The 16,685-nt window shown below is 31.5% G+C and overlaps 1 protein-coding gene across 6 annotated transcripts in view; it reads left to right on the top strand.

The window, feature by feature from the left end:
- The window catches only part of si:dkey-237h12.3, a 297,461-nt gene that overhangs the window by 171,570 nt on the left and 109,206 nt on the right, over nt 1-16,685 (top strand). For all 6 annotated transcript variants that reach the window (XM_073922109.1, XM_073922108.1, XM_073922112.1 and 3 more), the window contains one exon: nt 5,421-5,607. In XM_073922109.1, coding sequence (XP_073778210.1) covers nt 5,421-5,607 — 187 coding nt within the window. The remainder of the gene's footprint in view (nt 1-5,420; nt 5,608-16,685) is intronic.

Below are 16,685 nucleotides of genomic sequence, written 5' to 3' on the forward strand. Positions count from 1 at the left end.
AATACTTTCACACTGAAAATAAATGACAGAAAAAAGGATTAAGTAAAAAAATAAAATATTAAATAAATAGTATTTGTCTAGTGTAAAGCTAAGCTACATATAAGCCAAGTATTTCCCTTTTCAAGAGAACAAATGTAGTCAAAGACTGCTAAACCTGTCTGAAAGGCACATTTGATCTACTAATTCATTCATTTTATTTTCGGCTTAGTCCTTTCCGGGGTCGCCACAGCGGAATGAACCGCCAACTTATCCAGCTCGTTTTTAAGCAGCGGATGCCCTTCCAGTTGCATCCCATATCTGGCTACACTACCATACACACTCATTCACACTCATACACTACTGACAATTTAGCCTACCCAATTCACGTGTACCACATGTACTTGGATTTGTGGGGGAAACCGAAGCACCCGGAGGAAACCCAAGCAAACGCAAAAGGAACATGCCATTTAATTAATTATATTATAAAATTTTGGGTATTTTCTTTTGTATTTTCTCTGTTTTTGGAATAGAAGTATGTATATTCCATACAAAGTATGAAGCTGACTGGTCAATTCTTGTCATGTGACTCACGCTGCGCTTTCAGCATTCTTTTATGTGCACCTGGAAAGTGTAAGCGTGCATCGCACCGCTCACGCACCATTTATAGCCTCAAAAATAGTTAAAATCAGCCTTTAATCCAGTGTGTGTGCCTATTGTGTACAAGCCGCAGTTTTGTTCTGTGCAGAAGGTTCAAGAAGGCTTTACAATTAATTAACCGTGACAAATTAAAACGTGATTAGTGATAGATGATAGTGATAGATAGTGAAATCGATTAATCATTGCATCCCTGATTGGACAGACATATAAACACACAAAAACATACACAATATATACTGCAAATTACATTTTTGTTAAGCTAATTTTTGTTGTCATTTACTACATAAAAGAAATTGAAAGGTACATCTAAATGCTTTCTGTCATTTTGAGAGATAAAAATATTCTGTTGGGTCTGGTGAATCTCTACTTTATAAGCATTTCCACCGTAAAGGATGCTAATAAGGATTAGGAGCAGAAAAAAGGGAAGAAAATAAAGTTTTAAATAGCTTTGGTGGAAATAGCCTGAGAGAGACACGTGAGTGAGAGAAACATGAAAAACCTGCTGAATCTGAGCACTTGGGAAGACTAGAGGAGCTCTTTATATTGAAGCTCTCGTCATATAAATGTCATATTAAAATGCCAAGAGTTACAGTAGTATATTGCTGGATCAAGTAGAAGATGACGGAAAATTTACAACCAAGTCTGTTAAAATGAGGGATAAAAATATTTATTTGTAGAGCAACGTTTGTAGTACAAATCACTTAGGTAGGTGTAAATGAAAACTCATTAGCGTTTAATACCTCATTGCATGTGCTCAGAATAGGGTTTATTGTGCTACGGGATGCTGTTCGACTGTGATATGAGCATTGAAATCATGTCCATGCTTAATATGATCATTTGATATATTTTATTCATGCAAGGGGGGTGTAAAATGGCTGTTCACAAGGGGTCCTTGGAAATGGAATAAAAAGAAAATGTATTATTAATGTAATAGAGATACAATGAAATAAATAATAAAACTTTATTAGAATAATACTTGTATAGAGAAATTTAAATAAATATTAAACTATCAAATGATTATATAAAGTATTAAAATATTAAATATGCAGATAAATAATAAAAAATTGATTAAATAACTTAACTTAAAAAAAGAAATAGATGCAATTTTTTCAAATAAAAATTAGAAATATAATATAATATAATATAATATAATAACAAAATTTATTTTATCCACACATGGTTTTCACAAGGGGTTTGTGAAAATGAAATAAACAGAAATGTATAAATGTAATAAAGATAAGATGAAATTATAGTCGAAACATTAGATAATTGCATATACAAGTAAAGAAGAATTAAAATAAAATTTTAAAACTGATTATAAAATGTATTCTAAAATAGACATATTTTTTGATTAAATAAGATGAGGTTGAGCAATTTAAAATTGATTAAATACTAAGAAATGCTACGCAGCATTTTTTAAATTGACAATATAATATAATAATATAATATAATATAATATAATATAATATAATATAATATAATATAATATAATATAATATAATATATGTTATTGAAAAAATAGTACAATAAGGTATTCTACACTGGACAATATAAAGTAAGGTGCCCTTTAAATTTTAGGAACAGGGCTTCTTTCACAAAGATAATTATATTTACAATCCTGATCAATGCTAGTACATAAATAAAAAAAATCTTAATTGACATTTAAACCATAGAAGGTAAATTAAGAAGAAAAGAGACAAAGGGAAATGCTCATAACAAATGATTCCATCATGCTCCACACGCACATTATTCCTTGTGGTGCTTTTGCATGAGCATAAAAGCAAATATTGAATTTGTGTGGCTGCCCTGTCACAGTCTAGCGTGTGACAGCATATGTTTGGACACCCGTAGTCAGATGGAAACAGACCTGTCAGCACGGCGGCAGGATGGGACAGTCAGATAATCACACAGTGTCATTTTGGGGGGCAATTACCCAGCTTGGAGTGAAATGAGAAAACCTGTTTTTTTCCTGCTGTCCTAATGGAGGTTCCGGTCATTAGTTAAACGAGAGTCTCTCTCTGGCTGTAATCAAACGTGAAGCGTTCAGTTTAAGAGCCCATTATAAAACATCTGCTCCCCGGCAACGGCCTGCGGAGGCTTGCGTTTGCTCACTCGTAAAAGTCGCTGCTACTACTGATACTCACTTTCAGGTCTTTCCAAGTTGTACAGTTGCTCAACTTCCTTCTAAAGCATAGGCTCATTTTAATAAGTACATTGTTATGTATTTTTGTACAATATTAGTTAAACAAGTATCTTCTTGTTTAACTAATGTTGTGATTTGATTTTGGGAAATATATTTGACAGTGACATCATATTAACACTTGACAAACCATATGCATTTTGCATCTGTTTAAGAGTATTAGGAACTTTTTAACTAATAAATAAATTTATATATATATATATATATATATATATATATATATATATATATATATATATATATATATATATATATATGTATGTATATATATATATGTATATATATATATATATATATATATATGTATATATATATATATATATGTATATATATATATATATATATATATATATATATATATATATATATATATATGTATATATGTGTATATATGTATATATATGTATATATGTATATATATGTATATATGTATATATATGTATATATATATATATATATATATATATATGTATATATATATATATATATGTATATATATATATATATATATATATATGTATATATATATATATATATATATATGTATATATATATATATATGTATATATATATATATATATATATATATATATATATATATATATATATATGTATATATATATATATGTATATATGTATATATATGTATATATGTGTATATATGTATATATGTGTATATATGTATATATATGTATATATGTGTATATATGTATATATATATATATATATATATATATGTATATATATATATATATGTATATATATATATATATATATATATATATGTATATATATATGTATGTATATATATATATATATATGTATGTATATATATATATATATGTATGTATATATATATATATATATATATATATATATATATATATATATATATATATATATATGTATATATATATGTATATATATATATATATGTATATATATATATATATATATGTATATATATGTATATATATATATATATGTATATATATATATATATATATGTATATATATATATATATATATATATATATATATATATATATATATATGTATATATATATATATATATATATATATATATATATATATATATGTATATATATATATATATATATATATATATATATATATGTATATATATATGTATATATATATGTATATATATATATATATATATATATATATATATATATATATGTATATATATATATATATATATATATATATATATATATATATATRTATATATATATATATATATATATATATATATATATATATATATATATATATATATATATATATATATATATATATATATATATATATATATATATATATATATATATATATATATATATATATATATATATATATATAGGTTTTCTCAAATGGTCTTTAACTTTTTGGGTTTTACAGTATAAATAAATATTTAAAGAAAAATTGACATTGTAATATTTCGTTTTTCTGCGATATAAATTGCGATATGTTTTTTATACTTAGAAAAAAAAATTGGTCACACTTAATTGTGTAGTTCAGTTATTAACAAACCATTTTGACTTTTGCTTTAATAAACTCCTAATTTGCTCCTCATTAATAGTTTAGGTGTTGGGTATAAAGAATAAGATCATACAGAATATTTGCTTTATAAGTACCAATAAGCAGCTGTGCAGACTGTGCAGTATTTATTTATTTGCTTATTTATTAAGGAAGCAATTGTTTGGTTTTACAGGATGGATAATTTATCATTTATTTTTGAAACCATTTTAAATAAAAAGTAAAGTCAAGTTCTAAGACAAATTGGTATAACAATACAATTCAGTTCTAGGATGATTGTGAATTGTTTTCATTTGTAATTTTAATTCATAACTTAAATCACATTACTGCATTAAAATCCTTTTAACTGCCTGCTTTACCAAATGGTTGACAATATTTTGACTGTTAAAGACATTTAAAGAATGACTTTTAAATAATGGTTTATACACACAGCATTGTAGGTTTACAAAAAATAAACAAGAAGAACCCTGTTGCTCTACTACACTTGATTTTGATTTCTTTTCTTGTCTTAAAAAAAAAAGAAAAGAAAGAAAACATTTGAAATAAGAATTTGAAATATTGTTTGGCATACATCAGTAAATAAAGATGATTTGGTATTTAACATTGTTTTACTTTGATTATTTTTTTTCAAAATAAACTGGTCTTGCATATCATATTTTTCATATTTTTATAATATATGTATTAATTCCAGTACTTTTACCATAAACTAACATTAACCATTTGGTATTAACTAGCTACACTAAGAGAAATCCAATCCAATTTTTTTTCTTGGTGGGGCAGTTAAAGGGTTAAAGCGTGTGATTCCCCATAACGTAGTGTTTTGAGCGTGTCCTCTGTTTCACCCAAATATGCCTGGACGGAGTTTAGTGAAAATTTGTTGGTGCTCATAGGACCAAATCATCCTGTAAAGAATCCCATTTAACTCAATCTGGAACAGGCCTTCAATCCGCCTGCGCTTTGTGAAAAGCAGACTTCTGTAACAAGCTCCACTAATTCCTCTGCCTCTCTCCTCTTCCACTAGACCAGCTTCCAAGCCAAGCAGGACCGCCTCCTCTGCCACCTGCACCAATCCAGCACAAGCAGCACCCGTCAGTCACCTCCCTCAACCAGTCCCTGGCCAATCAACCTGCGGAGCTCCAGAGCGCATCTGAATGCGTGCAGCTGCAGGAAAACTGGGTTCTGGGTGGAAACGTGGGCTTAGAGAACAGGTTTGTGATTTTACAGTCATTTGCATTCACTCTCGTCCATTTACTCTTTTCAGTCTTACTTCAATGATTCCAGAGGCTGATTTAAAAAGTAGAGCAACGTTATACTCTAAATAGAATGTATGCAGTGTCCTCCACTAATATTTGCATGCTTAGTAATAAAATGAGCAGAGACGATGCTTTTGTTTAAACTTTTAATTAAAATATAAATGCAAACATCAGCTTGTGGGTTTTTATACTCCAGACAGTCAATTTCATTCATTCATTCATTTTCTTGTCGGCTTAGTCCCTTTATTAATCCGGGATCGCCACAGCTGAATAACCACCAACTTATCCAGCACATGTTTTTACTTAGCGAATGCCCTTCCAGCCGCAACCCATCTTTGGGAAACATCCACACACTCATTCACACGCATACACTACTGACAATTTAGCCTACCCAATTCACATGTACCAAATGTCTTTGGACTGTCGGGGAAGTTGGAGCACCCGGAGGAAACCCACGCAAACGCAGGGAGAACATGCAAACTCCACACAGAAATGCCAACTGACCCAGCCAAGGCTCGAACTAGCGACCTTCTTGCTGTGAGGCGACAGCACTACCGACTGCGCCACTGCGTTGCCCCGTCATATTGAATTTAAGTTTATTTGTAACTCTTTTCAAATTAATTATTGTTTCAAAGCAGTTGTAAAAGCATTGTTGAATTACAATCAATCAAAAAGTAAAGGTTATTAGTTACCTTAACCCTTTAACTGCCTGTTCTACCAAACGATTGGTCATATTTTGACTTATTTAAATAATCATTGTTAAAAGATGTTTAAAGAATGACTGTTTTAAATAATGGTTTACACAAAAGCATTGTGGTTTACAAAAAACAAAAACACAAAAAAAAACCACAAAACAATTCTATTGCATTACTACACTTGATTTTGGTTTTATTATTTAAAATAAAACAAACAAACAAGAAACATTTTAAATGAGAATCTGAAATATTTAATATAATATAATATAATATAATATAATATAATATAATATAATATAATATAATATAATATAATATAATAAATATAATATAATATATGACAATTCAAAAATAAAGGGGATTTACTATTTAAAAATGTTTTTAGATTTTTTTTTTAATAAATTGGTCTTACACTTCGTATTTTTAGATTTTTCATAGTATATGTATCAATTACGGTACTTTTACCATAAACCGACATAAGCCATTTAGTAGAGGTTGATATTATAGAAATGGATGTTGAAAAATAATGCATTGAGTGTGTTATAGCGACATTAGGAGTTAAAAAATGCAATCCAATTTTTTTTTCTTGGAAGCAGTTAAAGGGATAACTTTATTAGTTACTAATAACTTTAGCTAATTAACTAGTTACTAACAGCTTTTAACAGTTTATTATATATAAAGTTGTGTTCTTATTTTTTTTTTTTTCTTTGATGACTGAATGAGTTTGACTGATATGTTCTCGCATGTACCTGCAGTTTAGCCTTATGATTCAGAAAGTCGGGGTCAAACATTTTCCTGTTTCTCGTCACCCAGGTGTGCTTAAAATATCAATGGGCATAAGTAATATGGCAAAGTTAATTTGGACAGCTTTTCATTTGCACCCTCAGATACCTTCCAACACAGTTAAAATAAATAAATAAATACATACATACATACATATATACAGTATATATATATATATATATATATATATATATATATATATATATATATATATATATATATATATACATACAGTATATATATGCGTGTGTGTGTGTGTGTATGTATATATATATATATATATATATATATATATATATATATATATATATATATATAAATAAATAAAAATAAATTAGTGATTTTTTTTCACTCAGACAGTTTAAAAATAAATAAATAATAAATAAGATTTTTTTGCACCCTCAGATACCCTCAAACACAGTTTCTAAACAAATAAATAAATACAATTAAATAAATATCTAAATGTGTTTGCAATTGTTCTGAGCAAATTAACTGATCTAATCTAAAAATGTACTTCAAATAATCTATGAATCAGATCAACAGAAATCAAGTATAGAAACAATTCATACAATCAACTGAATCAAACGACTGTATGATCAATACTCTGGCTTGGTTCACACTGCAAGGCTTAGTGCTCAAATCTGATTTTTTCGCAGATCTGATTTTTTTGCATGGCTGTTCACACCGCTCTTATGAATGTAACCTATATCAGATTTGCAGTGTGAACAGATCATGGTCCTAAACTGACCCGGATGCTCAAAAGTGCATTACGGAGAACGCAAAATGTCTAATTATGAACGCCTGAGTGCTGCATGAGTAAGCACATTGTCAGATCATGCTTATATTATTATTACCCTTTTCACAGACAACCGTTGTGTATTTCATGAACTTTAAATGATTGTTCTGCTACTACTAAGGTGTATTTTGACATTTGAGACCTAAAATAAGTGTCCTGTGATAAAAAACACTGATCGTTTGTGATTTATGACAACTGCGGTGCGTGGCGCTCTGATCACCGGTTTAGTGAACTCATCAAGGGTTAATGAGCAGCCGCAGACTGAGCTGTGAAGGCGTATTTGGTTTATGTCCGTTTGTAGAGTTATTTAATTTTACTTTGTTATAAACAACAGACACATGCAGAAGGGGGGTTTGGGTGCTCGAGCACCTGCCCTTTTTTCTCTCGAAGAGAAAGTTCTTCCTTCTTTTGCACACCGATCCTCACAACACCCATGAAGCTTTTTAGCTTCGCGATCAACCCGTGCCTCAATCGTTAACTAGATTAGTTAACAAGCACCAGTTTTGCCTTCAAAATTGTTTTTAACATGAACAACCAACTTTCTGTGATACTGTAATCGCCCTGTGTGCCATTCTACTGTGCTGCTGAGGGGTAGATGATGTTTGCAGCACAGAATGATGACGCATGTAGCTCAAAGATTGTGTAAAAGTCACATGAAATACGACATAACCGTTCACACTGCGGTCGCATTGCAAAACATCAGATCCGTGTCTGATTTAAGACCACACTTGAAAGTGGCACAGATCTGACCTGAAAAGATTAGATTCCATGCGGTTTGGGCTGTTCACACTGTCATCACACATGAGGGGGAAAAAAAAAATCAGATTCGTGCCACATTTGCCTGCAGTGTGAACGTAGCTTAAAACCTGATACAATGCACAGAACATGTATAGTGCATTCTTCTAATGAAAGTAGGCCAACATGAGGCAGCACATGTCAAGGTCTTTTTCATCACCGCGACATCCACATTTGTTTGTGTTTAAAAAGTGCATGTATATATGACAAACAGCAAAATAACAAAACTAAAAACTCTTTGAACATCATCTATGCATTATTTAAGGATATTCTGTTCATTAAGACACTGACATCTGTAGGATCTGTTGTTGTCGTCAAGTTTGTTTTGTTGTTTTTTCTTTTAAATCGGTATAAACTTTCATATAGTCTCCCATAGATGCTGTAATTTAAGCAGAACGTAATATTTATTTGCCAGTTTTACACAGGCTACATAAAACTTTGACATTTCTTTATAAAAACTCCCTCGCCTTGCTCTTCTCCTGAGTTGACGTTTCTCTGAACCTGTCGTGACTGACATGAAGAAAACAAATGCACAAATGTGCAGAGATAAAATTAAATTTGATTCTGTTACACATACATTTTTATAAAAAAAAACAAAAACAAAACAAACATGCGTTTTAATACTTGTGTATCTTTAACGTCACAAACTTATAAATTAACTTACAAATTAAACGGTTGCATTATGTCCCAGAAATAAAGACTCCTGTTTCTCACTGAGTATTTATCATTGCTCATTTCTGAGAACACTTTTTTTTTTGTGGTAAATCCTACCAGGACGAGTCTTTATGTAATGCACCTTGCTGTCACTACAGATAACTTGAAGTGCACGACTGAAGCTGAGGGCTGCCTTCCCAGCATCCACATGACAGATTGCATTTATATATGCATGACATGAGTATCATATCAAGCATAAATAAACACACATCATGCTAGGCGTACTCTCTTCTGATATATGTATACACACTCACAGCTCTATGTTTGCACACATTTTACTCATTATATAGTCAATTAACCTGTATTTTGCTTCATTATAAGACTTGAATACTGTAAGTGTTTATAAAAAGGATGGCTTCCTTTACACAATTCAGCCTTTGTTCATAACCAAACCACAGAGTAAATAGTAATGTACTGCATCATAGATTTTCCACACCCTTATGCAGATTTCTAAAAGCTACAATCAGCATTTTCACTTCAAAAGGCTGAAGGGAAGGGTCCCGGTAGACTGAGTCCTGCGGAGGCCCAACGTGAATGAAAAAGCATTGGAAACAGACTTAATTAACCAAATCACCATGTGCAAGCCAACATTTCTATTATGCACGCACGCAATTATATGCAAACACATGTAATTAAATGACCAAGTGGACACGCAGAGCACTAAGAACAAATGTTATTTCCCCATGAGAGGATATTAGCAGTTTAAATCTACTGTAAACCAGTCAGTTCAGGATTTTTTTGACTAAGTGGATAAAACATCAAAAAGAATGTGCTTATTTCTAAACTTATTTTAAAGAGGTCATTTCAAATGTTCCTTCATCTACTGAAATAAAAGATTTTTTTTTATTGTGAAAAAAGCATAAAAAATAAAATAATAATAATAATAATAATAAGTCCACAGAAAAAAAAGGTTTAAGCTGCAAAAATGGCTCCTTCCAAAATAATTAGATTCCATAAACACCACTGCATTATTATATATCATTAATGGTTAAGGGTTTCTTAATTTATAAGTGAACTATTGCTTCAAAAATGTTATTTCCCCATGTGTCCTGTTAATTTGTTTATAAATAAACTGAATAAACTATAACAACTATTTTACATTCTTACCTTAAAGTCCCCAAGAATTCAAAACTAACCTTATGATTTTGTTTGCTCACATTGCTAGTTTTGTGGTGTACAGGTCATCCGTGCATGTCATTAAGAAAAAAAAAAAAAAAAAAAAAAAAAAAAGTTCCCTCTTTTAATCTTTAAATTGAAATCTGAAAATACACTTCCTGTATTTTTTTCTGTTAAATTGTCAGATTTTTTATATCTTAGGAATTGGGCATGGCTAGCGTATTTAACCACGCCACTCCAACGGTCAGATTTGACAACAAACAGAAATGGTGTGGAGGTGATGTTTGTTACCCAAACCCCTTTTCCCGATCTTTCTGTGTGAAAAGCCTACTTTACTACATCCATTCAGCTAACAGTAGAAAAAAACAAGCCACACCCACTGTTTTTGTTCTCTTTAACATAACCAGTGGGAACAAAACGAACACAAAATTTGTAAAAAAAACACACACACACACACACACACACACACACACACACACACACACACACACACACACACACACACACACACACACTATACATTCAAACATAAATAGAATAAGTATGAAATAAAAAGATTTCCAAACAAATGCTCTTAATGACGCATAACCTCTAGATTTATGTAAATGTTATATTATAGATAATTGTTTTGTTATTGAGGAAGCTAGCCACTTCTATTCATAGGTCTCTTTTTTTAATTGAAGTGCATGCATAATTTTTTATTTCCTCATCTTCTGCTAATATTTTTAAACATTCATCTTTAGTTAGTGGGTATTTTTTATAGCATTTCTGGGTCATAGCTTTTTTTTACTTGTTGCCAGTAATATCATAAATAGATATATCCTCCGTTGAGGTTTAATAGGAATATCTCCTAGATAAAGTATATGGAATGTTCTTGGAATAGGAGGATCAAAAATATCATTGATAGATGATGGCGATGTGTACAGTTTCCCAAAAACTATGAATTCTTGAGTACTGTCAGAGTATATGCACATGATGTGCCTCTTCTACCCTACAGTTCCTCCAACAAGGAGAAGTCCCTGATCGTATTGATTGTCTACAGTTTTCTTATTTAAAAGTCTGTTTCTTCAGCAACTGCAGGACAGTGAGGTAAAAAAAAAAAAAAAAAAAAAAAAGTCAACTTCCAGTTCATGGGGACTTTCCGGTCTGACACATTCACATGCATATGCATATGAATGGAAGTCTATGGGAGGAAAAGCCCAGTGTGACCGCAACTTTAAACAACCTCAGCGCAGCCTCAAAATACTAATTATGGTAATTTAAATCTTATTGTTTTAGAATTTTATTTTTAATAACTTCTATTGTACATATTTTATGGGTAAGAATGTTTCATTTTTTCTGATTCCTGATTATGTTTTAGTAGATAACTTCACCCATAGTTTGACATTTTTTCTTTCATAAAAAAACCTAGATGAACTATTAAAGTAGACACTTCATTCATACAACCCCAAATCAGATATCTTTGCTTCTAAAGCCCAAGACCTTGCTTAAATGCTGCTTTTGTACCAAATCATAATTACAGTCACCTGTTGACATCACCTGTTTCAAATCATATCATCATTTAACCACTTTACCTGATTACTAGCCGCAATTACTCTCCTGTCTCAACTTTTTTTTAAATGTTGTAAGAACCAAAATTGTAATATTGAAATAATAAAATAAAAATCATGAGGAACACTAGACATTAAAGAATGTTTGTTGTATTGTCTGCACTGAAATACAAGTCAAAGTAAATTTATAAATCACTACTTTCTTTTTTTATGTGTCTTTTCCATACTTCCATACTAAAATGACTTTTATGCACTGTAAAAAATGCAGGGTTCTACACAGTTCTTTCATGTTGTGCCAATGCAAATCAATTAAGTTAACTTAACAAATTTAATTGGATTGAACGTAAACAATTAACGATTTGGTTGTACCAAAGAAATCTCAAGACTAGTGTTGTTTCAGCTCATTTTAAATTAGTAGTTTAAACAAGCTGCAAAAATAACTTTCTTCTCGACCCATATATAAAATGAAACTCGCCAACAAAATAATTTTTTTTCTCTTTCTTTCTCTTTTTTTCATTTTTATATACAGCATGAAGGAGTTAAATCCTTCCTGGATGATATATTGAGGATAATGCCATAATGGCACCGTTTATATAACCCTGAATTTGCTGCAAGTACCCTGAGGAGCCTGAGCTGCCACCCACTCAAAAGGTTAAACAAGACGAATAACAGCTTTAAACTGTTCACGGCATCATTTCACAACAAAAACATGTGTGCCATTAAATGCTTAACTCAAGATTTGAACTAAATGTGCTGAAAAATAGCTACTACATGGCCAAAACGTCATTTAAAAATACCACAAAGGGTCATTTTCAGTGTTCAGCCAATTGAGAAAATGGGTCACAAAGCTTTAACAGAAAGTATTTTCTACGGACATGGACAAATAAGAACTCTTTTAAAAGTAAATCAAGATTTTTGACACAAATTTTATATATTTTTTTCAATTTTGACTTGTGTAAAACAGCTTGTAGTCATGTCATCTAAATGAATACATAGTTTACAATGTGTTCAGATGAAACATGTCACTTACAATGTGTTTGCTATGAAATAGCTTTATGCTCCCTTATATCTACAGCTACGTAAAATTACAGTGTATATTCACTGGTTTACCTTGTATATAATGTTTGCTATGTGTGTTGGCCACAATGCACAAAACTACTCAAGTTAACTAGTGTGAAAAAAATAGTTGTTTAAGTTTGTGTGTGTGTCTGTCCTACACAGAGGAATGGGGTGAAATTATGAAAAGAATGTGTGATGGAGAACAGAGTGAGTGCATCTTCAATTAATGAATCAAGTTTAATTTCAGTCTATAATCAGTCTGCTCTACAATTTATTGTAGCGTTTTATTCCTTAATTGGTATTTTTTTTTGTCAAGAAGCTTTTTAAAATGTTCCATAAAACTGAAAGGAAAGCTCTTACAGCGGTTCTGTGCTGAGTTACAATAGCTATAATGAACAAATATGCATGTTTAAGGTGCTAATGTACTGATTGAGCTTAAATACGGTACAACAATTTGCCTTAAATTTGCTTTTTTTTATTATTAATTTAGTTTAATGAGAATTGTGTGGTTGTTAAGAATGATCTGCAGTATTATTGTTTTGATAAGTGTTGCTATTATGTGATTGTTGTATGTTTGTATGTACAGTATGTTACCAGTGTTAAAACTACTTTCCTTTCTGTGCCAAGCAGAACAGACAATAAAGTTTAAACTAAGCTAAACTAAACTAAACTAAAGGAAGATTTTTTGACTTTCACAGTATTCGTTTTGTACTATGGAAGTTGATGGGAACCAGCAACCAGTTTTATATCTTATTTTTTGTTTACTATTTTTCTAAATCATTTTGAGCTTGTCCAATTTCAAACACTTCCATAGGTAGTTAAAAAGGCTTTCAGTGATATTTCTTTCATATTGTAAATACTAATTTGGTCTACTGTGTTTAAACAGCCATCACTGTCCCTTTCTAACTAAATAAGTTTTGTTATGAGACGTGCTGTAAGAAAGCACATCAAAACAGGTAATTATACTTGGCTGATCTGTGTGAGCAAAACTGCACTTGCCATCCACATCCTTTTTATTTTCTTGTAAGCCACATAAAAATTATTTTTTTTTCTCATTCAACAGACAGTCCACCCACAAAAATGATGTAGGGCATGACAAAATAAGGTCTTGGAAAGGCCAAATCCAAACACAAATGTTCACAAGAGACATTTTTGGACGTGTGTTAATACCAGGTGGAAATGGTAATGTGTCTCGGCCGACCACTTGTGATCGGATCACTGAAAATGCATATTAATTGAAGGTGGAAACAGGGCGTGAGAGTATGTAGGACAGGAAACTTAGTACATCAGTAAGTTTTTATAATTTATGTAAATAGCTAACTATTAAAAATAATTTTAGGTTATTAAATTGTTTTCTTCACGAACTGCCATTGAATGTGGAGACTTCCCTGCAGTTGCACTGTACACATTCATTACTGACAGAAGTGTTGGCAATGCTGCGCGTCTGCTTTTTGATCTTCTGTGGGCCACAGCTGTTGTGCTCCATTGTGGAGAAGTAAAAACCAACAACAAAAAGAAATAAAACAAAAGACTCTGGAGTCTGGAGTGCATTTCTTATGGATATGAGAAAGACCGATGTTTTGTAATCACATCAAGTGAACCTTTGTTGTGTGTCTAGATCTAGGCAGAAAACAGAGTCTTCTCCTGTTATTAATGATCCCAGTCGATTTCCTCCACTACCTCTCTCTCTCTTTCTCTCTCTCTCTCTTCAGCATCTTCTTTTTCCTCACACAGTATGCCAATCCGTCACCGTCTCCTTTTCTCACTACTCTACCTTTCTGAGCGCGTTATCTTGAAAACTTTCCACTCCGCTGTCTGTCACAAAGACTCTGATCTTTACATGTCAACAGAAAGGGACTGTCCTAAAATGGCAGTGGCGCAGAAACCTCCAGGGAGCGTCTTAAAATACCGCCACTCTGCCGAGTGCTGGAGAGGCACCTGCTGCTCCGAGACCCCTACTGAGGTGGCAGATGCTTCCGCCTCAAAGAGGATGCTTGAGTCCTAGTTGAGAGTTGAGAGGATCTGTTCAAGTCCTCCTTGTTTTTCACAGTTTTTTTTTTTTTTTCGCACATGCACATGTGTTGAAAAAAGGCATCGGGCCAAGATTATAAACTCGCACCAGCACAAACCCCTCTTTTGGCATTGAAAAGTACTCTCAGGATTAACTAAAGACACACAGTTTGTGGTTGAATGGCAAATGGATTTGGGAGTTTACACCATTTACGGGAGGAGAATATTTCAGTGAATGATCCCAGCAGGCACACAACATCATAAGACGTTAATATTAGTTTAGATTTACAGTATGGCATGACGTCAGTTGACCAAAAATCAATGTCTAGCCAGCGTCTAAGCATAACGTTGTTTTTTCATATAATAAAAACATCAAATGACGTTAATATTTGATTAGCTTTAGGTTGTGTTAGAAAGTGACCAAAATCCAGCGTCGAGCAAGCATTTTAAATCAACATCATATTGACGTCAAATACTTACATTTATTTGTCAGGTATGTCAACCAACATCCAACATCTGATAGACGTCATAGTAGTAACATCCACATAACGTCAAGCTGTAGCATCATTGAACATTAATATTAGGTTAGATTTAGTTTGTGATGTTGGGTGAGCAAAATTCAATGTCTAGCCAGCGTCGAAGGACAACGTTATTTTACTGTCAAAGAAAGACCTCAAATGATGTTGATATTAAGTTAATTTTAGCTTGTTAAGATTATTTAAAGCCAATATCTTAAACCAACGTCATATTGACATCAAATACTGACGTTTATTCTTCAGGTATGGACACCAAAATCCAACGTCTGATAGACCTTATAGTGGTAACGTCCACACAATGTCAAGCTGTAATATCATTAGATGTTGATATTTGGTTGATTTAAGGTTGGACGTTGGATATTGATGTTGGCCTGATGTTGAGTTTTGATGTCAACCTGATTTTTATTTCCAAACAAAATGCAACGTCCCCTCAGAATTGGGGTACAGTATCAATCTGACGTCATTTTGATTTCCTGTGCCTGTTGAGATGTGATGTGATTTACCCTGCATCGCTATAGTCAGTTTATTAGTAATTGCACCAGTATTTGTTTAGGAATGCAGAGTGTGTAGTATGGGAGAGAATTTGCATCCAGTTGTATTTATTTACTTTCTGAACATAATGACTACTAAGCTGCTTTGCTTTTAATTTGTGCTGCTCAAGTGCTCATAATTTTTGCATCATCAGTAGAAACACATTAGAACTTTACACTTCCATTTAGGGAATTGCACACTGTAAAGTTTTGCTATAGCAGCATTAAAAACAAACTGAAATTTCTTTAAAATCAGAATTGTTAACACATAAAATGAAAAACAAATTGAATTTGTCACAAATACTGTAGCTTTTCCACCTGCTGATGTCTATTCTAACGTATAGTCAGAGTGCACTGTACAACACAAAACACCAGCATGGTGACGCACAATAATATAATATGGCAAGCAAGCAATACGGTACAAGAGACCTTGCTGTATTGTGAAAAAA

This window comes from Danio rerio, chromosome 14 (assembly GCF_049306965.1).
Source record: "Danio rerio strain Tuebingen ecotype United States chromosome 14, GRCz12tu, whole genome shotgun sequence".
Classification (NCBI taxonomy): Eukaryota; Metazoa; Chordata; class Actinopteri; order Cypriniformes; family Danionidae; genus Danio; species Danio rerio.